This window comes from Gopherus flavomarginatus, chromosome 20, assembly GCF_025201925.1.
Source record: "Gopherus flavomarginatus isolate rGopFla2 chromosome 20, rGopFla2.mat.asm, whole genome shotgun sequence".
In the NCBI taxonomy this organism is placed as follows: domain Eukaryota; kingdom Metazoa; phylum Chordata; order Testudines; family Testudinidae; genus Gopherus; species Gopherus flavomarginatus.
Genome location: NC_066636.1, coordinates 125,696 through 153,037, shown reverse-complemented (window position 1 = coordinate 153,037; position 27,342 = coordinate 125,696). Strand labels below are relative to the sequence as shown.

Below are 27,342 nucleotides of genomic sequence, written 5' to 3'. Positions count from 1 at the left end.
CCTCCAGCTAAATGGGCGCTTCTGGAGGATAATAACAGAGAGTCCCAGCTGACACACTGGGTGTGACCCCCCCCCACACCCTGCTGCACCTGGGAGGGGAGTAGCTGGATCTGCGCCCCAAACAAGGTGCCGGAGGGGCACACTGCCCCTTCCCTGCTCCATGCTCATTGTCTGTTTGCTCCACACCACACCCCCGAGGCCCCCGCCACCTTCCCAGCTTCACTCTGCCCCTGCTCCCTGTCCCCTGCCCCTCACCTCCCCCCTTCCCTTTTCTTCTCATTTAGTTGATCTCCTCCTACTAAATCCAGCCAAGCCGAGACACCAAAACTTGCCATTTGCGGCGAGTGCCTTGGTCATGGGGCTAGGCTGTTCAATCCCCTTCCCACGCCCTGTGGCTGTCTGGCAGGGCCTGTCCCTCATGCTGTTTGTGCAGAGCCCGCACTCCTGGTCTTGGGGGTCCTTAGGTATGGCCATAAGGCCCTTGACTTGTAATAACAGCTCTTCCCCCACCCCAGGCTGCGCCCCAGCTGGGATTTCATTTCCCCATGGCACAGACTAATAATTAAGAGGCCTTGGAAGGGCAGGGAGGGAGGGACGGGAGAGCTCAGGTTCCCCCCCACCAGGCAGAGGGGGCGGATGACAGAGGCAGGATGGTTTATAGGGAGCTGGAGCTCAGGAAGCTGCATCCCAGCTGCAGAGATTGCTTAATTCCAGCTGCAGTGAGTGGGGCTGGGCTGGTGTTTGTGGCTCAGTGGGGCTGGGGTGGCGTGGGGAGGCAGTGGGACTGGAGCGGTGTGCAAAGAGGAGAGTGGGGGCTCGTTGACCAAGATGGGGGACCTAGTGTGCAGAGGCGGGGGGTTGGGAGGGAAGTCTGGGGGACCTGGTGTGGAGAGGAGGTGGCTTGTTGGGGTGAGGTGGGGAGAGGGGTCTGGGGTATACATTTGAGTAGATTACAGGCTTGGGGCTCAAACTCCCTGAGTGGTGGAAGTGGGGTCTCTGTAGAGAGGAGGCAGTGGGCGCCGTGGGAGGGGTGTCTGTGTGTGGGGGGTAGGATCAGGGGTGCTGGAACAATTTTTATACTGGGCTTGCTGAGAGACATTGAACCAAACTGCAAACACTGGATATAATGGAAACCACTTCAAGCCAGGGGGTGCAGCAGCACCCCTAGATCTAGCACCTAGACGGGGACCACTGTAGGATCAGGAGATCAAGTGAGGGTCTGTGGGGCGATGCAGTGGAGTCCATGTGGGGTGGGGAGGTGTCCGTGTGTGGGGGCACTGTAGGATCGGGGAGGAAGTGGGGTCTGTGTGGGGCGAGGCAGTGGGGTCCATGTGGCACTGGGGGGGTGTCCATGGGGGGGCACTGTAGAATCAGGGGAGGAAATGGGGTCTGTGTGGGGTGAGGCAGTGGGGTCCATGTGGCGCTGGGGGGGTGTCCATGGGGGGGCACTGTAGGATCAGGGGAGGAAGTGGGGACTGCGGGGAGGGAAGGCAGTGGGGTCCATGTGGGGCTGGGGGGGTGTCCATGGGGGGCACTGTAGGATCAGGCGAGGAAGTGGGGTCTGTGTAGAGGGAAGGCAGTGGGGTCGATGTGGGGCTGGGGGAGGGGTACATGTGGGGTGGGGGGTTGTGTGTTTGTGCGCACTGTAGGATCAGGCGAGGAAGTGGGGTCTGTGGGGAGGAGGCAGTTGGGTACATGTGGGGTGGAGGGGTGTCCATGTGTGTGGGGGCACTGTAGGATCAGAGGAGGAAGTGGAGTCTTCGGGGAGGGAAGGCAGTGGGGTCCATGTGGGGCTGAAGGAGATGTCCATGGGGGGGCACTGTAGGATTGGGGAGGAAGTGGGATCTGTGTAGAGGGAAGGCAGTGGGGTCCATATGGGGCTGGGGGAGGAGTCCATGTGGGGTAGGGGGTTGTGTGTGTGGGGGCACTGTAGGATCAGGGGAGGAAGTGGGGTCTGTGTGGGGCGAGGCAGTGGGGTCCATGTGGCGCTGGGGGGATGTCCATGGGGGGGCACTGTAGAATCAGGGGAGGAAGTGGGGTCTGTGTGGGGCGAGGCAGTGGGGTCCATGTGGCACTGGGGGGGTGTCCATGGGGGGGCACTGTAGAATCAGGGGAGGAAATGGGGTCTGTGTGGGGTGAGGCAGTGGGGTCCATGTGGCACTGGGGGGGTGTCCATGGGGGGGCACTGTAGGATCAGGGGAGGAAGTGGGGACTGCGGGGAGGGAAGGCAGTGGGGTCCATGCGGGGCTGGGGGGGTGTCCATGGGGGGGCACTGTAGGATCAGGCGAGGAAGTGGGGTCTGTGGGGAGGAGGCAGTTGGGTACATGTGGGGTGGAGGGGTGTCCATGTGTGTGTGGGCACTGTAGGATCGGGGAGGAAGTGGGGTCTGCGGGGAGGGAAGGCAGTGGGGTCCATGTGGGGCTGGGGGAGATGTCCATGGGGGGGGGAATGTAGGATTGGGAAGACAGTGGGGTGCATGTGGTGCTGGAGGAGGTGTCCATGGCGGGGGGCATTGCAGGATCAGGGGAGGAAGTGGAGTATGAGGGGCAGTGGGGTCCATGTGGGGTTGGGCGAGTGTCTCAGCGAGGGCTGTATAACCCCCAGCCAGAGGCACTGGCTGGGTCCCTTTCCCAGGGTAGGTCGGTGCATTTGGGACCAGTCTCGAGGTCACATCCACCTTCCCCGCCCCACCGCACAGGGACACGCCAAGCCCAGTGACCATGCGGCCCACAGTGTCCATCGCTCTGATCCTTGTGGCTTTGACGGTCCTGGCAGGTAAGAGCCCCGATTCCTCAGGGAAACAGCGCTGGGGGAGCGGGGATCTCAGAGCCTGGGGGAGGAGATCCTGCATGTGAGAGGGGAGGGAGAGGCCGGGGAAGGGTGTGGGCCAGGGCGAGAGGGGAGCAGAGAGCATGTCAGACCAGTCTATCCTGTCTCTGCCTCACCCATGGTGGGCAGGACTGATCTTTGCTGCGTGTTCATGCAGCTCCCGCCACCATGGGACCAACAGCTGCCCTAGGGCTAGAGGTTATAAATAAACGTGGCTCAGGGATGCCTGGGATCTTGTCTGCAACAGCTGGGCTCATTGAAACCAGGGCCATGCATTTTGTGCCTGCAGCGTGCCAGGTGTGTGCGCACATGAGTGCGATGTGCCAGGGTGTGCGTGGATGTACAGTGTACTCTGTGTGTGTGTGCATGTACACTGTGCCGTGTGTGTTTGTGTGTGTGTGTGTGTGTGTGTGTGTGTAAAACCACAAATAGGAGCAGCTCCACATCTGAGGCAAATTACATCTCTGAGCTGCCAGAACCAAACAGTAGCCCTGAGACATCTGGCAAAAGCAAAAACCTCCACAGGCTGCTACTCAGCAATGCAGCTCCAAGCACCCCAGTATCTGTGCGGAGTCTAGGGGGCAGGGCTAAGAGAGTGCGATGCCTGGTCTGGCATTTAAAGACGGTCAAGGGTCATTAATCTCAAGTAACACAAAGTCTCGCAAGGGGTCCAGAGCCCGGTACCAGAAGCAGAGAAGCTAACTGAAGAGGGCTGAGAGTTCGCCCTGTGACAAGCATGATTCAGAGACTGTGGAGAAACACCTCCAAGGCACAGAATGACGAGATCAGGGCCCCACCATGCTGGGCACTGTACTGACCCAGGCAAAGAGCTGAGCATGTACACGCACACATGCCCCTGGCACATTGCACACACATGCACACACACATTGTACATGCACTCACACAAACACCCCTCCTCCTCCAGCACATTGCACACACATGCACACATGGAACATTGTACGTGCACGCACACAAACACATGCCCTGGCACATTGCACGGGTGTGGTGGGTTGAGTTTGGGCAGTAGGCAATCGTTGTTCTCCGTCTCCCTTTCAGACTCTGCTCAGGTTGAACCGACAGAGCCAACCCTGACCCAAAAGTTTGAGAAGTTCCAGAACAAGCTGCAGGCCTTTGCTGAGAGCATTGCAGATAAAACCAAAGCTGCCTTCCAAGAACTGCATCACAGGGAGTTCAGCGAAAAGGCCCGGTGAGTCACTGGGGCCTCAGTGGGGAGGCAGGGCTCCTGCAGAAACCAGTGACACTGAGACTGTCCCCTGGAGCTAAGCAGAGGTGGGGCCTGTTCCAGGATTGGCTGGGAGACTGAAGTGGTGCACTGAGGATGCTTCAGGCAGGGTTTGTACTGGGGGAGGGAAGGTGCTGTTGAAGACCCTCTTCCCAGCCCCACCCACACAATCAGCTATAGTCAATTGTGCAGTGCCATGACCCCCTTCTCTGGTCTCACAGGACAGATGACATTGTAAATGATGTTGACATTTAAATTAGCATTGCTGAGCATCAGAGTTAACTCCTCAGTGAGATCCCCTTCAGGCTCTCTGCAGACTCAGGCAGATGTCACTGCATTGGTCACGCTTGGGACAGATCCCCTCTCTTGGAGCTGAGGCAAGGACTGGCGCTCACTCTGTGTGTGCAGCACCTGGCACAACAGGAGCACCTGATCTCGGACAGGGCCATGCGGTGCTGGCAGGATGGGAGCTTGATCTTGGTCAGGGTCTGTGCAGCCCTTGGTGGCACTATGGGGCCCAATAGCTAGTGAAATATGAATAATGTATCATGTGAAGCAATCCCATGGGAAGTGCTGTGAAATCCTGCTGGCTGAAAGGCGCAGCAGATAAACTAGTATGATTTAGTTCACAGTTGGGACTGAGCTGGCCTCATTATCCTCACAGCTCCCAGGAGAGGTGGCTACACTAGAAAGGAAACACCCATTCCTTAGCCATGTGTGAAAATCAGTGTAATGAACTATAATGACCAGGTGGCTGCCGAGATTTCCCAGCAGCTACCAGGGTCTGTCCCCAGAGGGATGCTGGTTCTATGAGCCGCACCTAGTGTCAGAAATCAGGGCAGCTTTGCACTGTTCACAACGGGAAAGCCCAGGGCTTCTCAGCCAGCCCCTTTACAAAGCGCCCAGTCATCCCCGTAGCAGCATCTATGGGGGTGGGGGTGGGGAAGGAAGTGCAGCGTCCTAATACCACTGGCTGATGTTGCCTCTGCCTCCCCATGTCTTACAGGAACTGGTTCTCTGAGCAGTTCCAGAACTTAAAGGAGAAGTTCAATGAGAAGTTTTCCAGTGACTGATCTGACTGAGACGGTTTTTCTGCAAAGCGCACAGGCAATTCCTGGGGTACTGGTCCCCTTGAAGAGATCATGCTGGGAGGGGAACCCAGAGTTGACACCCAAGTTCTGGTTTTCTATTGCTTTTGTTGTAGCCATGAATAAATGCTCATTGCCTTAGTGCTGGGTTTGTATCCAGGGGTTGCTTGGTCGTTCCTGCACAGAACATGCTCATTATGTCTCAGCCTCACTTTGCTTTTTCTGTCCTGTTAGTCTCAGCGCCCCCTCTCGCTTGTCCCATGGATCACCTGAAATCATTCTCTGGTACCTGGTGTTCATGCAGTTCACGTTGCCTCTCATGTCAGCTCCCCTGCCCCTTACCTGTCCCTTATCCAAACTGAGCAGGTTTTGCCTTTTGAGTCTCTCCTAACAGCCCAAGCCCAGTGATTTCTGTGCCACTGTTCTGAATTCCCTCCAGTTTGTCACCGCTTTGGGCCTGAGACCAGGATTCTAACTGCAGGACACAGCAGAGGATTTGGGACCTTTCCTGCACATCCCTGTCACTGTCACAACCTTTATTGCATGTGCGGCTTATATAGTTCTGGCCTACAGAAAATAGATCCATATACATGTGTGGCCACCGTTCTCCAGCTCTGGTAAAGGATGCAGAAAAATTGTAGAGGGTGTGAAAAATAGCTGCAAAAATTATCCGAATACACAAAAAACTTCCTAGAATAAAAGCCTCACAGGGAGCGACTGATGGGGCCGATCTGTTTCACTGATTAAAAAGACTAGCAACGGGTGACTTGATTGAGGTATAAAAGCACATTCACAGAGGCAGCAGGGAGAAAATAGCGGATAAAGACAGACCAAGACCCAGCAGTTGGAAGTTAAAGGCAGACACATTTAAATTAGAAACCAGGCGCAAATTTGAACAGTGAAGGTAGTTACCCTTTGGCACAAACTCCCAAGGGACGTGGTGGATTCTCCATCCCTTGATGGTGCCTTGGTGGAAGATGTTTTAGTCCAATGCAAGTTATTGAGCTCAGTGGAAGGGAACTGGGTGCAGTTCTCTGGCCTGTGTTATGCAGGAAGTCAGAGTAGATGATCTAATGGTCCCTTTGGGCTCAGTATTTATTAATTGAGCCAGAGGGTTATTTTTTTAAAGACTGACATTCAGGTGGAAGTGGCAAGGGGCGAGTGTCTTGAGAGTGAGGGTTGGGGTGTACAGTAACTCTTCACTTAACGTCGTCCCATTACGTTGCTGATCAATTAGTGTTCGATGAGGCTGTCAGTCTGTGGGTTCCATGAGGCCATCAGTCTGTGGATGGTAGGCTGAGGTTCCAAGGGCCCATATGTGGAGCATTGCACACAGGTCCTTCATCATGTTTGACACAAAGCGGGTTCCTTGATCCGTTAAGATCTCTTTGGGGATCCCTACCCTAGAGAAAATTTGAATTAATTCCTTCACTATGACCTTGGACATTGTGTTATGTAGGGGTATGGCTTCTGGGTATCAGGTGGTATAGTCCAGACCAACAAGCACACACTGATGGCCTCAGGCCGCCTTCTCCAGTGGGCCTATCAGGTCCATGGCTATCCTTTCAAACGTGACTTCAATAATTGGCAGAGGTACTAGAGGGGCCCTTAGTGCAGTCATAGGCTGTGTATTGGCATTCTGGGCAGGAGGTGCAATATCGTCCGACCTCCATATACACTCCTGGTCAAAAGAACCTTCGTAGGATTTGGTCGAGGGTTTTATCTTTCCCTAGATGTCCTCCAAACAAATGGTTATGAGCTAGGTCCAACACTGCTCCCTGGTGTCTTCGAGGCACCAGGAGCTGCTTCACTTCTTGCTCTTGCATTTGGACTACTCTATATAACAGATCCCTTCCTATCACGAAGTATGGCCCTGGGCCTTTGTGTTTCCCCTCCACTGGAACTCCATTCACTTCAACTACCACCCTTCTAATATTGTCATATAGCGGATCATTGGCTTGGTTGTACTTAAAATTTCTAAATGAGGGCCCAATATGCTCGAAACCAAGGGGACCTATTTCTGTTTCCCCTCCAGGGTTGGCCTCAGCCGAACTGGGTCCAGCTTCTGGTTCGTCAACAACCTGAGTTGCCTCCATGACAGCTGGAGAAGATTGCCTCCTTACGAACGCAACCTTCTAGTTCCTAGCCAAGATCCTGGTTCCCAACCTTTTGTCCACCCTCCTCTCTTGCCTAGTTTTCCAGGGCTTCCCAGTTTCAGAGAACAAGTCCTGGGCAAATTCAGAGAAAAATGGGAGACGACTACCTACCGAGGCCACAGTATCACTCCTGAGGTCACTATCCTCCTTGCGGCCACCCCCCAGAAGTAGATTCCCAGACCCTGGGAAGTCTTGTCCTATGAGGACTGGATATGGGAGTTTAGGGACCACCCCCACTGTCACCTGTGTGGTACTCCCCTGAACTTCAATTTGTACAGGGATGGTTGGATAGTAGTTGACAATGTCATGTACACAGCTTATCCCTGTGTGTTTGGCCCAAGACAACTGGTCCTGTCTCACTAGTTTCCTTGAGACCAGCATGACAGCACTCCCGGAGTCCACCAATGCAATAGTCTTTATGCCATTCATCTTAACCTGTACCTATGTGTGTACATATGTGGGGTCATCACAACCCCCACAGGTTGATTAAGCCACATTGGCCTGCATGATCATCCAGGTTGCATTCCATGGGCTCCTCAGTGTTAGGACATTGGGCAGCTGTATGCCCTAGTTCTCCACAAGCATAACACCTATATCCCACTCAGGATATTCCCCTATTCTTTGGGCTATTGAGTCTTACCCCATGACCCTCTCTCCCCAGTCCCCCAAATCCCTTTGCAGACTCCGACCGTTCTTCAGCATCCTTTCTCCCTAACAAAGTTCTGCCTGACCTTTCACGAGTCCGGTCCTTCGGAACAGGGACTGATCTCTTGATTTGGCGCATTTCTTCCTGGTCATTCGAGAAAGTTCCTTGGCTATTAACTGTCTTTCTATGAGGGCAACTACATCATAATAAGAGGAGGGGTCATTTTGGCTAACCATCCTCGTAGGTCTGGTGGTAATCCTCTCATGAACATGTCCAGCACTATGATTTCTATAATCTTCTCCACTCTGTGGATCTCAGGGTGCAGCCACTTCCGTGTTAGATGGATCAGATCGAACAGTTGTGACCTCGGCACCTTGCTGTCCTAGTACCTCCACTCATGGAACCTCTGGGCCCTTATAGCTGTCATCACTCGGGATCTCATCAGGATCTCTGCCTTCAGCTGGGGATAATCTGTGGCTGCTTCTGCTGCCATGTTGCAGTAGGCCTTCTGGGCTTCCCCACACAGGAAAGGGGCAAGGATTCTGGCTCACTGGTCTTGGGGCCAGGCCTCGTGTAGGGCCGTTTTCTCAAAGGTGAGAAGGCACACCTCCACATCATCTTCCATTGTCTTCTTTTGCAGGTAACTGCTGACTCTTAGGGGTCGCGTCTCATTAAGGCCATGTGTCAGAGTGGTCAGGGTCTTCAGCTGGCTCATGACCTCCTGCAGGGTGGCTTATCAGCAGCTGCTTTGTCTCCTGTTGTATTCATACCGACTTCTGTTGGGCGGTCATCTGGGCCCTGATAGCCTCTAGTTGTGCTGCCGTGGCCTGCACCAGTGGTCGCCTATATTTTTACGGGATGTGTGTGTGTGATTTACCTTGCCTTGGGATGGTTCTCAGTGCCAATGCTATCCCACCCCTGATGCCATGTGTAGCCAGGCAACCCTTCTGCCTCGCCGGATTTAGTGCTCCCTCCTCTGGCAGGGACAGGGCCCGGGGTAAATTGGCCCCACTCTGGAGCATGTCTGTCTTCCCTCTTCAGGGTTTGTTTCTCAGAGCCTTCGGGTAGGCCTCGGGGCAGGCCTGAGGAGTGCTCCTCTGCCAAACAAAGGGGAAAAGTCTATAATGCACTGAACAAAAGGGGAATACCTTTCCCTGGCCCCCTCACTGGGTCAGGTGTTGTCCTGTCGCTGGCCTCAGGGTGTCAGTCCCTCCCCTAAACAGGCACTGGGTTTTGGGTGTCTTCCATATGGGGAGGAGCGCAGTCTCACACTGGAGAAGCCGAGCTCCCTGCTGCCTCCAGCCTTGCAGCTGTTTGTTGCCCTCCCCGAGGAAAGAGGTTTTAACAGGTTTCAGGCAGCCCTTACTTAGACTCCGGTGTCCCTAACTGGCCTGAAGTAACCCCTTTCCCAGTCTGTAGGAAAAAGGGCCTTTAGCATTCTAGGGCTAACGTACCTGTTTTCCTGAAAAAAAATTCCCTGGAACCTAACCCCCCCATTTATATTAATTCTTATGGGGAAATGGGATTAGCTCAACATTGTTTTACTTAAAGTAGCATGTTTCAAGAACGTAACTACCATGTTAAGGGAGGAGTTGGTGTGTGAATCTCACAGGAGAATCGTTAACACAATAAATACTGACACTAAAGGCAGAGACTGGCCACTAGGGGGCTCTCTAAACCCACCACCAAAGGCAGAACAAGCTCTAATGGCAGAGAGTCAAGGTGGGAAAATTTCAAACTGGAAACACAGCCTGGATTGGTAACCGTGTGAGGAAATAGCCACTGGAACAACCTATCCGGGGTGTCACTTTAAATCAAGACGGGGGTGGGGAAGGGTCTTTCTTAGCCCTGATCTGCACTGCAAACTTATGAGCAGGGGTGAAAGTAACTTACAGGACTTACAGGTACTGCCGGAGTCCCAAGGGGGCGTGGCCTCAGCCAGAAGAGGCCTGGCCTCAAGATTTAAAGGCCGTGGGGCACTGGCTGTGGCTGGGAGCCCCAAGGCCTTTAAATCAACCTGGGGCTCCCAGCTGCAGAGGTGGCTGGGAGCCCCCACGGCTCAGGGGCAAATTAAAAGGCTGCCGGAGTTGCAGGCAGGATTTAAAGGGCCCAGAGCTCCCGCGGCTGAGGGGAACCCCGAGCCTTGCCGAGCTGGGGCTGGGATTTAAAGGTCCTGGAGCTCCTGCCGCTGCGGGGAGCCCTGAGCCCTTTAAATCCCGGCCCCAGCCCAGCCGCTGGAGCCGCGGGTGGGATTCAAAGGGCTCTGGGCTCCCCGCAGCCACGGGAGCTCTGAGCCCTTTAAATCCCGGCCCCAGCCTGGCCACCTGAGCCACGGACGGGATTCAAAGGGCTCTGGGCTGCCTGCTGCGGCGGAGAGCCCAGAGCCCTTTAAATCCCCGCTGCGGAAGCCGGTGTGGTCCAGCACGGTGTACTGGCTCTTGCCAGTACGCCGTACTGGACTGTACCGGCTTACTTTCACCTCTACTTATGAGCCACATCACATAGTTAAGTATCAGAGGGGTAGCCGTTTTAGTCTGGATCTGTGAAAGCAGCAAAGAGTGGTGTGGTACCTTACAGACTAACAGATGTATTGGAGCATGAGCTTTAGTGGGTGAATACTCACTTCGTCATAAGAATATAAGAACGGCCGTACCAGGTTAGACCAAAGGTCCGTCTAGCCCAGTATCTGTCTACCGACAGTGGCCAGTGCCAGGTGCCCCAGAGGGAGTGAAGCTAACAGGCAATGATCAAGTGATCTCTCTCCTGCCATCCATCTCCATCCTCTGAACAGAGGCTAGGGACACCATTCCTTACCCTTCCTGGCTAATAGCCATTTATGGACTTAGCCACCATGAATTTATCCAGTTCCCTTTTAAACATTGTTATAGTCCCAGCCTTCACAACCTCCTCAGGCAAGGAGTTCCACAGGTTGACTGTGAGCTGCGTGAAGAAGAACTTCCTTTTATTTGTTTTAAACCTGCTACCTATTAATTTCATTTGGTGACCCCTAGTTCTTGTATTATGGGAATAAGTAAAAAACTTTTCCTTATTCACTTTCTCCACATCACTCATAATTTTATATACCTCTATCATATCCCCCCTTAGTCTCCTCTTTTCCAAGCTGAAGAGCCCTAGCCTCTTTAATCTTTCCTCTTATGGGGCCCTCTCCAAACCCCTAATCATTTTAGTTGCCCTTTTCTGAACCTTTTCTAGTGCCTGTATATCATTTTTGAGGTGAGGAGACCACATCTGTACACAGTATTCGAGATGTGGGCGTACCATGGCTTTACATAAGGGCAATAATATATTCACAGTCTTATTCTCTATCCCCTTTTTAATGATTCCTAACATCCTGTTTGCTTTTTTGACCACCTCTGCGCACTGCATGGACATCTTCAGAGAACTATCCACGATGATGCCAAGATCTTTTTCCTGACTCGTTGTAGCTAAATTAGCCCCCATCATATTGTATGCATAATTGGGGTTATTTTTTCCAATGTGCATTACTTTACATTTATCCACATTAAATTTCATTTGCCATTTTGTTGCCCAATCACTTAGTTTTGTGAGATCTTTTTGAAGCTCTTCACAATCTGCTTTGGTCTTAACTATCTTGAGCAGTTTAGTATCATCTGCAAACTTTGCCACCTCACTGTTTACCCCTTTCTCCAGATCATTTATGAATAAATTGAATAGGATTGGTTCTAGGACTGACCCTTGGGGAACACCACTAGTTACCCCTCTCCATTCTGAGAATTTACCATTAATTCCTACCCTTTGTTCCCTGTCTTTTAACCAGTTCTCAGTCCATGAAAGGACCTTCCCTTTTATCCCATGACAGCTTAATTTACGTAAGAGCCTTTGGTGAGGGACCTTGTCAAAGGCTTTCTGGAAATCTAAGTACACTATGTCCGCTGGATCCCCCTTGTCCACATGTTTGTTGACCCCTTCAAAGAACTCTAGTAGATTAGTAAGGCACGATTTCTCTTTACAGAAACCATGTTGACTATTGCTCAACAGTTTATGTTTTTCTATGTGTCTGACAATTTTATTCTTAACTATTGTTTCGATTAATTTGCCTGGTACTGACGTTAGACATACTGGTCTGTAATTGCCAGGATCACCTCTAGAGCCCTTTTTAAATATTGGCATTACATCAGCTAACTTCCAGTCATTGGGTACTGTCACGGAGTGTGGGGGAGTCCGGCCCTGCACCCCTCTTCCTGGGACCCACAGTTACTCTTAGCCAGCCAGTAAAACAGAAGGTTTATTGGACAACAGGAACACAGGTTACAGCAGGGCTTGCAGGCACAGTCAGGACCCCTCCATCGAGTCCTTCTGGGCTTTCAGGGTGCTTGGATCCTAGCTAGGATACCCTGAATTCCACCCACCCAGCCCCAAGCCCAAACTCAAACTGCTTCCCTCCTGCCACTCCCTTCCTTTTTTCCTTCCCGGGCAAAGGTGTTGACCTTTCCCCTCCCTTACCTAGCTCAGGTTACAGGCCCTGGCATCCTCCATCCCCTAAAGTCCTCCCCTGCTCTCCCACTCCCCACACAGACAGTCCCTACTGCATCACAGGTACTGAAGCCGATTTAAAGGACATGTTACAAACCTTAGTTAATAGTTCCGCAACTTCACATTTGAATTCTTTCAGAACTCTTGGGTGAATGCCATCTGGTCCCGGTGACTTGTTAATGTTGAGTTTATCAATTAATTCCAAAACCTCCTCTAGTGACACTTCAGCCTGTGACAGTTCCTCAGATTTGTCACCTACAAAAGCCGGCTCAGGTTTTGGAATCTCCCTAACATCCTCAGCCATGAAGACTGAAGCAAAGAATCCATTTAGTTTCTCCGCAATGACTTTATTGTCTTTAAGCACTCCTTTTGTATTTCGATCGTCAAGGGGCCCCACCGGTTGTTTAGCAGGCTTCCTGCTTCTGATGTACTTAAAAAACCTTTTGTTATTACCTTTGGAGTTTTTGACTAGCCGTTCTTCAAACTCCTCTTTGGCTTTTCTTATTATACTCTTGCACTTAAGCTGGCAGTGTTTGTGCTCCTTTCTATTTGCCTCACTAGGTTTTGACTTCCACTTTTTAACGGAAGTCTTTTTATCTCTGTCATGGTACAAACCCCTACTCTGAATCTTAGCGTCCAAAAGCTGGGGTACCAGCATGAATTCCTCTAAGCTCAATTACCAGCTTAGTACTTGCAGCGCTGCCACCAATCAGGAATTCCAGTGCCTGGTACATTCTGGTCCCAGCCAAAACCTTGCCCGGGGATCCCCAAGACCCAGTCCCTCTGGATCTTAACACAAGGAAAGTAAACCCTTTCCCTCACCGTTGCCTCTCCCAGGCTTCCCCTCCCTGGGTTACCCTGGAAGATCACTGTGATTCAAACTCCTTGAATCTTAAAACAGAGAGGAAAATCCACCTTCCCCCCTCCTTCTCTCTCCCCCTCCCAGACTCTCCCTGAGAGAGAAAGTAATCCTAACACAGAGAGAAAATTAACCTTTCTCTCCCCCTTCCCTCCTTTCTCCCCACCAATTCCCTGGTGAATCCAGACCCCGTCCCCTGGGATCTCACATCAGAATAATAATAAAAAAAATCAGGTTCTTAAACAAGAAAAGCTTTTAATAAAATAAGAAAAATAGTAAAAATGATCTTTGTAAATTTAAGGTGGAATATGTTACAGGGTCTTTCAGCTATAGACACTGGGAATACCCTCCCAGCCTAAGTATACAAGTACAAATTAAAATCCTTTCAGCAAAATACAAATTTGAACTCCTTCCAGCCAAATACACATTTGCAAATAAAGAAAACAAACATAAGCCTAACTCGCCTTATCTACCTAGTACTTACTATTCTGAGTACATAAGAGCCTGTATCAGAGAGATTGGAGAGAAACCTGGTTGCACGTCTGGTCACTCTCAGAACCCAGAAAGAACAACAACCAAACACTAGCAGCACACACACAAACTTCCCTCCCTCAAGATTTGAAAGTATCCTGTCTCCTGATTGGCTCTCTGGTCAGGTGACAGCCAGGCTCACCGAACTTGTTAACCCTTTACAGTCAAAAGAGATATGAAGTACTCTTGTTTTATTAACCCTTAACTATCTGTTTATGACAATCTCTCACTGCTTCTTTTACATGGTTGTTAAGCCATGGTGGCTCTTTTTCAGTTCTTCTACTGTGTTTCTTAATTTGGGGTAAACACTGAAGTTGGGCCTCTATTATGGTGTCTTTAAAAAGGGCCCATGCAACTTGCAGGGATTTCACTTTAGTCACTGTACCTTTTAACTTCTGTTTAACTAACCCCCTCATTTTTGTATAGTTCCCTCTTTTGAAATTAAAGGCCACAGTGTTGGGCTGTTGAGGTGTTCTTCCCCCCAGAGGGATGTTGAAGTCACCCATGAAAGCTCATGCTCCAATACATCTATTAGTCTATAAGGTGCCACAGGACTCTTTGCTGCTATCACATAGTTAGACTGGCCTAATCCCTGGTGTAGACTATGTTGTCAGGAGAGTTTCTCCCATCCTGGGAGGTGGTGTCCCTGCATTGCCGCTGGCGTAGGTAGTATAGAAGCTGCTAAGCGCTGCAGCAGTGCAGGTGTAGACAAGCCCTGAGATCCAGCCCCAACATCTCGTCTCCATTGCCCTGCTGCAAGCATTGACTACAGGGAAATGAGTTTGGGTTTGCACTTTGCAGCAGCCTTCAGTTCACCCCCAAGGCGGGCTCTCAACACTTCCTCATTACAAGGGGCAGCCCTTATTTTTCCATTTCTGTCCAACAAGATTGGGAGTTGCTGGGTGCTGCAAAAAGCAGCAAGAAACCCCTGGCGAATGGAGGTGAGCCGTGCTTAGTATTATTATTAATAATAATGATGATAATATCAGGAGTGCAGGGAGCGGGCTAAGAAAACAGTCCCTTATTTTGGCAATATAGTGTTGGCACTCCTAACCACAAGTCGCTGATGGTGGCCTGGGTTAAGCAGGGCTGGAGAGATGATCACAGGGCTCCTTTCGGAGGGTCAGCTCCTCAGCTGCTGTAAATCACTGTGTGACCCACCCGATTGTGTTTTAAACTGCTCCAGAAAAGCTGGTTGATAAATTACCAGGAGCAAATATTGCAAAAGCTCTGAGCAAAGTGACCTTGGGATCAGGTGTTTAGCTCCCAGCAACCTTATCCTTTGGGACACTTAAATAAACAGCTCTTTGTACCCCCCAGAGGTCAGCAGCCTGTCAGAAAGCAGCTGACCTCGCTGTCTCTGCTTGGAGTTCCTGTTCCACACACAGATTCTGCACCAGTAGCTTTAATTTGGGGTTTTTAATGAGATAGTTACACCAGTACAACCCCTAATGTGGGTGCAGTTATATCAATATAACAGTGCCTTGTCCTGGGTTGGCTTATTTCCCTTCCCTAATGGAACAGCTATACAGGCTCCTTTATGCTGCCAGACCTGCCTTCAGGGCAGGGGAGTAGTGCCACTTTCCATATACAGGCAGATTTCAAGTGGTAGAACTTGTGTGTGCAGAGGAAGGCTCAGAGCAGCTGATGGATTGTCAGCTCTTTGGGGTGGGCCGGTCATCCTGGTCTGGGTGTGGAGGGCGTCCTGGCCCATGACTGCCACTCCCCCGCACACGGGCAATGCAGATAACAGGAGTTGGGCTGTACTGAGCATGCTGTTTTGAATTGCCCCTTTGGCTACAGGAGGGAGCTGTGGGGCGGGGGTGGTGGGAGCATGAATCCTGATGGTGTTTGTGTGAGAGGCCACTCTTGTATGCAGCACAGGGATGGTTGATGGGTGAAAGCCCCATGCATAGAGGAAGCTCTAGGATGGGATGGCGGGAGGAACAGCCTTGCAGGGGGAGAGAGAGAGACCAATAATATCTCGCTGTTCTGTGGCATTTTTCACCAGTAAATCTCACTGTGCTTTACAAAGGAGCTTGTTATCATCACCCTTCCCGTTTGCTTGGCTCCTGGCTTCGCTGGAGTGGTGTCCACTGAGATGATGGCCCTGGGGCTCTTTGGAGCAGAGGCATAAGAGGAAGGCATTGGAGGCATAAGGCGATACAGCAACATGACTGGGACACAGAAGGGAGACTAGCTGCTTGTCATAACACAAACTCTGGCTCTGCACATGGCTGGCAGCAGCTGGGAAGCAGTAAAAGGGACAGATTTACAAAGGTGCACAGCAGTTCCCAGGAGTACCCACTGTTCTCAACAAGGACAGACCAGTGGGGGATTCCCTGCAATGCTCAATGGGGAGGGGGAAACAAAGTCCCTTCCTGAGCAGATATCTGATAATATGATGCGACGCAGCCAGAGAGGGAGGGAGGTAGCTAGCTAGCGAGACAGACAGATAGGTAGGTAGATAGATGGGAGGTGGAGGTGTGTGTGGATGGATCATTCCTGTTAAGCTGTACCTTTCCATGCCCTCACCCTTCCAGTGGCATTGGTGCCGTCTCTGATCCATGCCCCCCCCATATAATGACACTGATCTGGCCCTGAGAGTGTTTGTGTTGCATGATTATTATTATTCCAGGTTTAGAAGCTGGGGAAGAGCCTGAAGGTTCCAGGACACCCCCTCTTCTCTGCAGCTTCGCCTCTGGCACAATGGGCTTCCACAGCCCCACCTGGCCTCTCCTGATGGCTCTGGCTACTGGTTTCGGGGAATGCCTACACTACACTCAGAGGTGTCGCTGCTGCTCTGGTAGAGCTAACTGCACGAGCTTTCATCCAGCTAGCCCAGCTCAACTAGCACCGGAGAAGCAGCCATGTGCGCTACAAACATGACACTGTACCCGGGGCCCCCACTGAAGCCTGCACCCTACAGCTCAGGCTGAAGCCCCTCACTGCATCTTGTAGCTAATGCTAGCTAGGCTGGCTATGCCTACCTGAGGCAAAGAAAAGCCCAGATCCTTAACTGTCAAAGATGTCCTTTAAAAACAATGAGCATGCCCACCATCTGTGCAGCCTTTCTCGCTAGAGTTTAATTTCACAGGGACCCTGAGAAACAGGAAGCTGGAATGACTCTCTTAGGATCATGCAGCATTGCTATAGCCATGTTGGTCCAGACTCTTAGAGACACTGGGTGGGTGAGGTAGTGCCTTTTATTGGACCAACTTCTGCTAGTGAAAGAGACAAGCTTTCGAGCGTGCCCAGATCACTTACTTCACCCACTCTGTCTCTCTCAAGGTCACAGAGTGAGCCAGGCCAGCCCCCTCCCCCACTCTAACCCACTAGATCCCACTTCCCTCCCAAAGCTGGGGATAGAACCCAGGAGTCCTGGCCCCCAGCCCATGCCATGAGGCGGGATGCATTACTAAGGGCTTGTTTACACTGGCACTTTACAGCGCTGCAACTTTCTCACTCGGGGAGGTGTGTGTGAAAAAACACCCCTTGAGCACTGCAAGTTTCAGGGCTGTAAAGTGCTAGTGTAGCCAGTGCCCCAGCGCTGGGAGCTTTTCCCCTGTGGAGGTGGTTTTTTTAGAGTGCTTTAACGTTGCCAGTGCAGAGCCACCCAGAGGATTCAGGGGGCCTGGGGCAAAGCAATTTTGGGGGCCCCTTCCATTAAAAAAAGTTGCAAAACTATAGAATATTATATTCTTGTGGGGGCCCCTGCGGGGCCTGGGGCAAATTTTCCCCCTGCCCTCCTCCCCCTGCCCCGGGCGACCCTGTGCCAGTGAAGACGTGCTCTAAGTCAGCCATCTGTGCACACAAGCAGCATCTGCACGTCCATAACGTCCGTGCCAAGGAAATCCCCTAATTGGGCGACGTGGTGTGGGAACCAAATAGCCTCAGCCTCACACAGCAAGCGGGAATGGTGACACCCCACCCAGGGCAGAGGCCCAGCACATGGGGCTGAAAGTGGGACATAAGGATTTCCTAGACCGTATGAGAGTTAATTGTGGCCTAGGCTGCTCCCTTGCACCAGGGTGAATTTCACCATGGAAGACCTGGCTGGATCATCCTTGGGCTGCAGTCCCTGGGGGCTGGAATCTGTGCTGTTTGAGCCAGGCTGGCTCAGAGCCCCTCCAGGAGAGTGTAGGAAACTCTGTGCTTCCACTGAAGAGCCTGGGGGGTGTCTCTGATGTTTCATTGAGGGGCCAGGGAGAAGGAGCTGGGGTGGAGGGGCCTGGGGGCTCTTTTGCTCCACTGAGGGGCCTGGGGGTCTCTGACGTTCCATTGAAGAGGCCTGGAGTAGGGTCTTGGGGGGGCAAGGTGCGGGTGAAAGGCAGGCAGAGGGGGTGGGGAAGTAGGGTGATGGACTTGGGGGGAGTGAGAGAGGGACAGGTCCCACAGGCTGCCTGCTGAGTGGTGGGGGGTTTCCCCACTCACTGAGTCAGTATAATTCTGACTCAGTCCCACCCTTAGGGACATGGGGAGGTGGGGGGGGGTGGGAGTTGTGTGACCTTGGTCAATCAGTTGCTCTCAGATCAAAGGGCCAGGCCTGGCTGTGTTTGCTTGGAGTTTGACCTGGGACGGTGAGGTTGTGTCGATGGAGCCGTTTTTGGGAAAGGGGGGTTAAGAGATTTCACAAACACTCTATAAATGAGCTGGCCAGGACCTTGGAGCCACAGTGAGCAGCAGCCTCCAGCCACCCGTGAGTACCACTCCTGTGGCGGGGTCACACAGCCTGCCTGCCTCTCAGCTGGGCCGTAATGCCCTGGCTCCCAGAGTGCCTCGGGGCTGGAGCAACCTCACGCAGGCTTCCCTCTCTGGATTGATATCTCCCCCTGATCCCTGCACCCTGACTTGGAAAAGCCACGAGGGAAGCAGCTGACGCTCAAGGCTGGGAGCCTGGGGCCCGACAGGGGATTTTCCTAGGAACAGGCAGCCCCGAGGGGTTTGCGTGGCTTCCCTGGCCTGTGAGCCCAAGGTTCTGTTTCTCCTTTACCAGCTGTACATGTTTTATTTGGTTTGTAGGTTTCTGTACCTTGCTCGAGTCTCAGGAAGGAGCCACGTTCTCTACGACAGGTATGATCCCTAGTCACCCCAGGGCCTGGATCCCACTGCCAGCCCAATGGAAGTGGAAGCTAGATACATTCAGGCCAGTAACCATACAGCGAGAGGGACTGGGGACAGATGTGGGGCTCTCCCTCCCTTGGTGTCTGTAAACAGAGCACAGGCATCTCAGCTAAACCATCTGCTCTCGCTTACCCAGGGCCAGGAGGATGCAGGAGTCACTGGGAGCGGCTCTGGCCGAGGTTATGCAGGATTTCACATCAATGAATGTCTGAATCTGCACCCCATGCCCTGTGTTGTGCTTTACAGGTGTGCAAAGTGTGTGTGCAAAGCTCCCACCCAAGTCAGCAGGGTCAGCAGCTCCCATCCCAAATGGCAGGACTGGATGCAGGGCAGCACAAGGAATCAGCTCCCAGGAAGATGCTGGCACCTTGGTCTCTCCTGGTCACTGCTTTGAGCACACAACAGTTTAGTCTCCTGAGGACTGAAATGCTTTGGTTTAACTAAATTCTCTGGACTCAATAGACAAGTGTCCGGATTAAACTGAATGGAGCATGATATACAGGAGGTCAGATTGGATGATCTAATGGTCTCTTTTAGCCTTAAACTCTATGAGACAGGGAACTACTGGGTGCACAATCAGCCTGTGGAACCCGTGACACAAAAGGGCACTGAGGACAATTGCTCAGCAGGATTCTGACAAGGATGGGACATTCCTATGGAGAACATGAATATCCAGAGCTGTGATAAGGATTTAAAAAATGGGGGGCTTGGCACCGCCCTGCTATGGGGCACGAGCCACCCCCTCTCTCACAGAGTCAGGCTGGGATGCCCACCAGGTGCGTGCTGCTGATAGAGGCAGGGGGCTGGGCTGGATGGATGTGACTCAGGTTGGGAATTCCAACAGTGTTTCAGGAACTATGCTGTACGGAACAACCCTGAGCCAGCTTTGTGGGCCTGGGATGTGGGCTGGATGGGAGCTACCATATTTCCCGTTCTTGATGTTCGCTGGTGTGAGCTCGTCCCCAGTGTGATAAGTGAGGGTGGGAGGAAGGGGCTAGGCTCAGCCCTGCCCACTCTGAGTTTCCGCGCACACACCCAGTGCACAGGGAGAAAGCGGCATTAACCTGAGGGTTTCATTTTCCAGCAAATATGGGGCGGATGGATCTGAAAATTGCAGTGGCCTTCGTCCTGCTGCTGTTTCTCTGCACTGGTAAGAGATGTTGGTGAGTGGTAGATTCCCTGAACCCGGAGATGCAGGTTAAATTCCTCCAGATGATGTCTAGAGAGACGATGTCTCCTCGCATTCCCCTACTCCAGAGCACGTTATTCCTCCTCCCCATTTCCAGTTGAGAGGTTGTATCCAGGACCAGGGAAAACCTGAGGATGCAGCCCAATATTTGTCAAAGTGGCTGCTGATTTTAGGGCCTGATTTTCAGAGCTGCTGAGCTCCTGGCGCTCCCCCAGCTTTCACTGGAGTTAGGGGCTGCTCAGCCCTGGACTTCCTCTTTGTGGTTTTCCTCAAAAAAAAGTCCCCCCAATGTTTTTTTCACCAGAACTGAAATTTCCAAGGAAATGTCCAATTTCAATGACATTTCTTGGATTTTTGCCCAAAATGGAACCTTCTTTGGTCTCTGGCAACTGAAAGCCAAAAACCAGTAACAACAAAGTTGCAGTTAAAAAATGAAAAACAGGAGAATGAGGGTAAAAAAAAAATGAAAACATCTTTGTTGGAATCAATTTTTTTCATGAGAACAAATGCCTGTTCTCTGCTAACTCCAGAATGAGTTGCCCTAAAGCATTGGCTGATTCTCATCCTGGGAGTCTGTTAGGGAAGCATCTCTCAGCCTTTTCTCAGCAGTGACCCCTTATTCAAAATAAAAGTGATCCCCTACTGGTACAAAAGTGGGAGTTAAAAATGCAATGGCTACATTTGACCTTACACGTCGGTAGTTTTGGCTAGCATGAAGTTATTCTGGAAATGCTACTTTGCTTTAGAATTGTGATACAATTGTACCGCACTACAACAGAATTTAGAATTGTAATACAATTTTCAGTGCTCCACAGCCCCCCTCGTTTGCCTTTCAAGACCCTTCTGGGGTTTGCAACCCACGCATTGATAAACACTGTGTTAGAATTTATGGTGCATCTGAGCAATGGCTGCCTCTCCTAGCTTGTGTTTAGCATGTCATTCATACACCAAAAGTGGAGGCTTTCATCTGTCCGGCTGGAAATAGGCTGATTCCTTTCTGCATTAAACACAAACGTCCTTCCAGCCAGTGTTTGCTGTTGCATATTGGTGCATGAACAGCATCTTGCGTGGAATGGATGTCTGTGGTGCAATAATGGTACGGGGATATTTGTGACAGGTGCTTTGCATATCAAGGGATCACAAGGATTCAGCTTTTCCAGTCTGTCTCATGTATCGGGGGGAGTGGAGGGGGGAGTAGCCATGTTAGTCTGTATCCACAAAAACAACGAGGAGTCCGGTGGCACCTTAAAGACTAACAGATTTATTTGGGCATAAGCTTTCATGGGTAAAAAACCCACTTCTTCAGATGCATGGAGTGAAAATTACAGATGCGGCATAAATATACTGACACATGAAGCAGAGGGAGTTACCTTATAAGTGGAGAACCAGTGTTAACAAGGCCAATTCAGTCAGGGTGGATGTGGTCCACTCCCAATAACTGAGGAGGAGGTGTCAATACCAAGAGAGGGAAAACTGCTTTTGTAGTGAGCCAGCCACTCCCAGTCCCTATTCAAGCTCAAATTAATGGTGTTATGTTTGCAAATGAATTGTAGCTCTGCAGTTTTTCTTTTAAGTCTGTTTTTGAAGTATTTTTGTTGTAGGATGGCTACTTTTAGATCTGTTATTGAATGTCCAGGGAGATTGAAGTGCCCTCCTACTGGCTTTTGCATGTTACCATTCCTGTTGTCTGATTTGTGTCCATTTATTCTGTCACATAGAGACTGTCCAGTCTGGCCAATGTTTGTCTCCTGTCTTTTCAATACCAGTGTAAAAGCAGCTACCTCCGTGGGCATGGCCCCTCCTCCCCTAGAGAGACCTGAACCCCATTTTCTGTCTCTGCAGAGGCTGCCAGTTATCGGCTGCAGAAGCGAGAGGCTCAGGACTCATTCTCCCAGATCCAGGAGGTTGCCAAGAGTTACTGGGAGCGGCTGAATTCAGTGGTCAAGGGCTGGCTGGACAGTGTCAAATCTTGGTAAGGGGTAGGCAGAGTGCAAGTGTAACCCACGCCCCTCCTGGGTGTGGGGTTCTGTCCCATGGAGTGGCACCAAGACCACTTAAAGAGAGATACAATGAGTCTGCCCTACAGCCTTAGCTAAGAGTCAGTTGGCTTTTAGCTCATATGGTAGATAGAGACTCATGCACTAAGTTCCAGAGGTACCAGGTTTGATCCCGCCCACTGATGACTGGGGTCTGTCAGTATTACACAAGCAGAGATTAAATCTGGAGGAAGCCACCAACATGGTTGGTCTTTCCAGGCAGTGTTACCTGGAACAAGTATACCCTGCAAAGGGAGTGGTTTGGGAGCTGGTAGTCTCTGACTCCCTGCAGACAAAGGGTTTGCTCTGTTGGTGACATAAAGCCCTGGAGAATCCCATATGGGTTACAATCCTGGGCATGCAGAGATGCAAAGAGCATGCACTAGTTGTGACCTAATGGCCCTTCCCCATTCCTGGGGACTGATTCCCAATTTCTTTCCTTCCTGTGATTGGGGCAGGCCCTCTGGTAGGTGGGTTAAAGCTGCCTTTCTGGTTCTTGAAGTTTGAAACTCTGCAGGGTCCAGCTCAGGCCCTGGTGTGGCTGTCTTAAATTAATGGAGATATCCTGTCTCCTAGAACTGGAAGGAACCTTGAAATGTCATTGAGTCCAGCCCCCTGCCTTCACTAGCAGGACCAAGTACTGATTTTGCCCCAGATCCCTAAGTGGCCCCCTCAAGGGCTGAACTCACAACTTGGGTTTAGCAGGCCAATGTTCAAACCACTGAGCTATCCCTCCCCCCATATGCAGTTGATACAAAACTACTCAAGATAGTTAAGTCTCAAGCAGACTGCGAAGAGCTACAAAGGGATCTCACAAAATTGGGTGATTGGGCAACAAAATGGCAGATGAAATTCAATGTTGACAAGTGCAAAGTAATGCACATTGGAAAATATAATCCCAACTATACATATAAAATAATGGGGTCTAATTTAGCTGTTACCACTCAAGAAAGATATTGGAGTCATTGTGGATAGTTCTCTGAAAACATCCACTCAATGTGCAGCGGCAGTCAAAATGTTGGGAATCATTAAGAAAGAGAGAGATAATAAGACAGAAAATATATTGTCTCTATATAAATCCATGTTACACCCACATCTTGAATACTGCATGCAGATGTGGTCGCCCCATCTCAAAAAAGATATTTTGGAATTGGAAAAGGTTCAGAAAAGGACAACAAAAATGATTAAGGGTATGGAATGGCTGCCATAAAAGGAGAGATTAATAAGACTGGGACTTTTCAGCTTAGAAAAGAGATGACTAAGAGGAGAATATGATGGAGGTCTATAAAATCATGACTGGTGTGGAGAAAGTAAATAAGGAAGTGTTATTTACTCCTTCTCATAACACAAGAACTAGGAGTTAACAAATGAAATTAATAGGCAGCAGTTTTAAAACAAACAAGAGGAAGTATTTTTTCACACAACGCACAGTCAACCTGTGGAACTTCTTGCCAGAGGAGGTTGTGAAGGCCAAGACTATAACAAGGTTAAAAAAAGAACTAGATAAGTTCATGGAGGATAGGTCCATCAATGGCTATTAGCCAGGATGGGCAGGGATGGTGTCCCTAGCCTTTGTTTGCCAGAAGCTGGGAATGGGCAACAGGGGATGGATCACATGATGATCATCTGTCTGTTCAGTCCCTTTGGTGTACCTGGCATTGGCCACTGTTGGAAGACAGGACATTGGGCTAGATGGACCTTTGCTCTGACCCAGTATGGCCGTTCTTATGCTCTGCTTTTCATGGCTCTCTCTGGGCCCTGGGAAGCAGAGATGGATGCTATGGCTCCAACATGGCATTCTATCCCATTTGGGAAGGTTCTCTAAGCAGGGCACATTAACAGACAGCTGTCCCTACCTATCTGAAGCCCCTCTATGCTGCCCAAATGGCATGAAAGGGCCCTAGGGTGCATAGGAAGCAGGTCCCATGTGTCAGTGATTTTTCAGGGTTCCATGGCTGGATTTGGTGCTGGTTTTACTCTAACCATGGGCTGTATTTAATAACGATGCTGACAGCACAGACCATCCCACAGGGACCAGGGTCCAGCCCTCTCACGTGGCGTCTCCTCATTCCCTCCACTTTCTTCCCAGGGAAATCTATGAAAAAACCACATCGGCTGCAGAGACCTATACAGAAATCCTGAAGGACCAGGTTTACCATTGGTGGCATGGGGAGCAGTAACATATGCTACTGTTCACCCCATCCCCTCCCCGCTGCCATTCCTACAGGGACAAGCCAGGATAGCGAGCAGGTTCCTCTGTGTTCATATTTGTTCATGTGCTGACGCTTTTCTGCTTATAGAGTCAATAAAGAAAATTCCCTTGCCTAGCTCCATTTTCACTGCTGCGTGTGTGGATCTGTGAGTGACACAGAACTTGGCGTGTATGGGGCTCACTCAGAGTCTTAACTATAACTGCACCTCCCATCCCATTACCCCTGTTTTCAGATATGGTGAGGAAACTGAGGCACAGTGATGGCACGTGAGAAGGAGTAAGGTGCAGACAGAGGAACAGAACCCACAACTCCTGACTCCCCCCCCTCATTCTCCACCAAGTTGAGAATAGAACACAGGCGTCCTGGCTCCCAGCCCCCTTCACTCTAACCATTAGAACCCACTCCACCCAAGCATCAGGCACAGAACCCAGGCATCCTACCTCCCAGCCCCCTCCTGTTCTGACTGACTGGACCCCACTCCCTCCAAGAGCTGGGAGTGGAAAAGGTCATACTGCAAACTTGTTCTAGCACCTAAGTTTCCTCCCTGTGTGAAGCTAGCTGCCACTGAGGGGTTTGGGGTGGGCCTGTCTGTTACATTAAGGGGTTGAGTGATCAGTGCTAATGTTGTACTTGAAGTACTTAAAGTACTACACAGGATCTTTTCAGGGGAAATAAGGCAATGCGCCACATTTATTGGTAACACATGTATCCATCAACACTGTATCATATGCATATGAGATATATTACACTTATGCACTTACTTACACACACACACACACACACACACACACACACACACACACTCTCTGTCTTGTTGTTGTTACCAACTAGTTGCTCCCCTTAACTTCACTGGCCAGGTGAGTTAGATGGGGGAGGGGGTGGAGCCGGGCTTCTGCTGATCCGGATCGATGCTCCCATGTTGATGAGACCCGGGGTCCTCTGCAAGACACCTCACATTTGTAGTGGCTTCCCTCTCATGCAAATCTGTACCAGATTCAAAATCCATGTTTGTGTCCATTGGTCCTTTGTGCTGCTTCTCTCTGGGTGTCGTCCCAATGCTGTTCAAAGAGGGTGTTTTCAAAAGAAGGTGCTCGCTTCTAACGCCCCTCCCCTCCCCTCCCCCTGAGGCCGTCAATATGTCTAGTCTTCTTTAGTGAGCCCACTTGACAAGTTTTATTGTCCTTGGGTCTGGCTTCCGTCCCCTCTCCAACTGTTGCAGCTGTCTGGAGATGCTGCCTTCCATGCCTTGCTCAGTCACACCTCATTCATTCAATAGGGGGGTGGGGTATATCTTGTTCTACTAGCAAAAAGACATTTTTCTTCTACTTTAACTATCCTTAGGGGCTATAACATTATACTAAGGCTCAATACAAAGTTTTCTATATAAGGAACTGATACAAAGTTGTATGACAAAGTCATATGAAAGTTATATGAAGATGCTTAATGCAGAGATTTATCCACACTAAACCTGCAAAGGCATATTGAGCTGTACACACAAAGCCTTGCACACCCAGAGCCATACATCCCCACATACATGCCCATAAAAACTCATCCACAAATACCCAAACACTCACCCCCACCTGCACACTCACCCCAGGCAGTCTTACACATACACATCCAATCTCAATATCCACACAGAACAATACATACACATCTCAATATCTACACAGAGCGATACATACACATAAACACCCAGACCCTTCCTCCAACACTTTTTTTTGTATACAAGTCCCTCTTGTGAATGGGAGGATGATTCTGGGTGACTCACAAAGTGATAAATAGGGAAGCTTTAGGGTGTAACACAGGTGACTGAGTGGGGGGAGATTTAAACTGCAACATGTGGAGAACAGAGGGAAGATTTAGGATGTAACATACGGGTCTGGTAGGTAGATTTAGGTTGTAACACACCAGGATAATTAGACGTCAGAGACTTCAGGTGTGGGGAAAGGGAGGTAGGGACTTCTGCGGATTTTGCACCCAGTGAGCAAGACTCCAGCAGATGTGACCCAGCCCTAACCCAGTCTTTATTTTGGGCACCTCTCCACCCCAGCCACAGCCCCAGGCCATCATTTATGCAGATTTAAGTTTCCTGCACAAGCAGAGCAGCTCTGATGCTTAGGAGAGCAAGATGCAGCGTAGGACAGGTGCCAATGCATAGTACTGCCAGGCCTCCCGCTCCATCCAAGCCCTCTATCCCTTGGGGAGAAGGGTTGTGTTCTCAGCCTCTCTCCTGTGCTGGACGATGGGGCAAGGTTTGCATGCAAACAGCTCTGCACTTTTCCCTAGTGTGCCTCTGTGCCAGTGTGCTTAGATAAGGGAGCATCATGTGTGTGCGTGCATGCACACATGTACACACAATGCACACGTGGCTGATATATCGGCAGGGTGTGGATGTGGGTGAGTCCGTATCTGTGCTGCATGCATGAATAGTGTGGGGAGGGGGGTGTAGGCATGAACTGCCTCATTCCTCTACATGTTGCGTAAATGGCAAGCTGATGAAGTCCTTAGCAGAGGCAGCATCTTCTGTGTTGACCCTTTCTATGTGGGTCTGAAGTTATGCAGGGATTCACATGAGACATGATGGATGCACGTGCTCGGAACACTTACTGTTGTTTAAATTACTTTTAAGGATTCACTGCATGTAGCAGGATGGACCCCTGCTCCTGCCCCGAAGGGATTAAAAACAACCCTGGGAAGGGGCTGTGGCTGGAGAAAGCAGCTTTTAGGCTGGGCTGATTGGGGGAAGTGGCTGCAGCTGGGGCCATGCCCCAAACTGAGCAACAGGGCCTTGTAGGAAAGCCAGGGAAGCAAGAAGTCCAGTGAATCAGCTTCTGCCTGTAGAGGGAGATGGGCCTAGCTGCTGGGAACTAGAGACAAGGTACTTGAGTGAAGCAGAGCTGGGGAAAGGCAGAG

General features: G+C 50.7%; 1 protein-coding gene across 3 annotated transcripts; it reads left to right on the top strand.

Annotated features, from left to right (window-relative positions):
* Positions 1-613: 613 nt before the first annotated feature.
* On the top strand, positions 614-5,301 carry LOC127038296 (apolipoprotein C-I-like). Of its 3 annotated transcripts, none has more exons than XM_050930852.1 (4): positions 614-719; positions 2,699-2,775; positions 3,886-4,036; positions 5,079-5,301. In XM_050930852.1, the coding sequence occupies exons 2-4, from the start codon at positions 2,721-2,723 to the stop codon at positions 5,143-5,145; spliced, it is 273 nt and encodes a 90-aa protein (XP_050786809.1). In that variant the 5' UTR covers positions 614-719; positions 2,699-2,720; the 3' UTR covers positions 5,146-5,301. The 3 variants fall into 3 exon arrangements, with proteins under 3 accessions (XP_050786809.1, XP_050786810.1, XP_050786812.1); XM_050930853.1 differs by having other exon boundaries at positions 629-719; positions 2,605-2,775; XM_050930855.1 differs by having other exon boundaries at positions 658-719; positions 2,635-2,775.
* Positions 5,302-27,342: the final 22,041 nt, after the last annotated feature.

Excerpts from the sequence above, each read along its gene's own strand:
- LOC127038296 (XM_050930852.1), top strand. The coding sequence starts at position 2,721 with ATGCGGCCCACAGTGTCCATCGCTCTGATCCTTGTGGCTTTGACGGTC. Across the intron at positions 2,776-3,885 it reads GGCTTTGACGGTCCTGGCAG|ACTCTGCTCAGGTTGAACCG; the intron begins GTAAGAGCCCCG and ends TCTCCCTTTCAG. Across the intron at positions 4,037-5,078 it reads GAGTTCAGCGAAAAGGCCCG|GAACTGGTTCTCTGAGCAGT; the intron begins GTGAGTCACTGG and ends CATGTCTTACAG.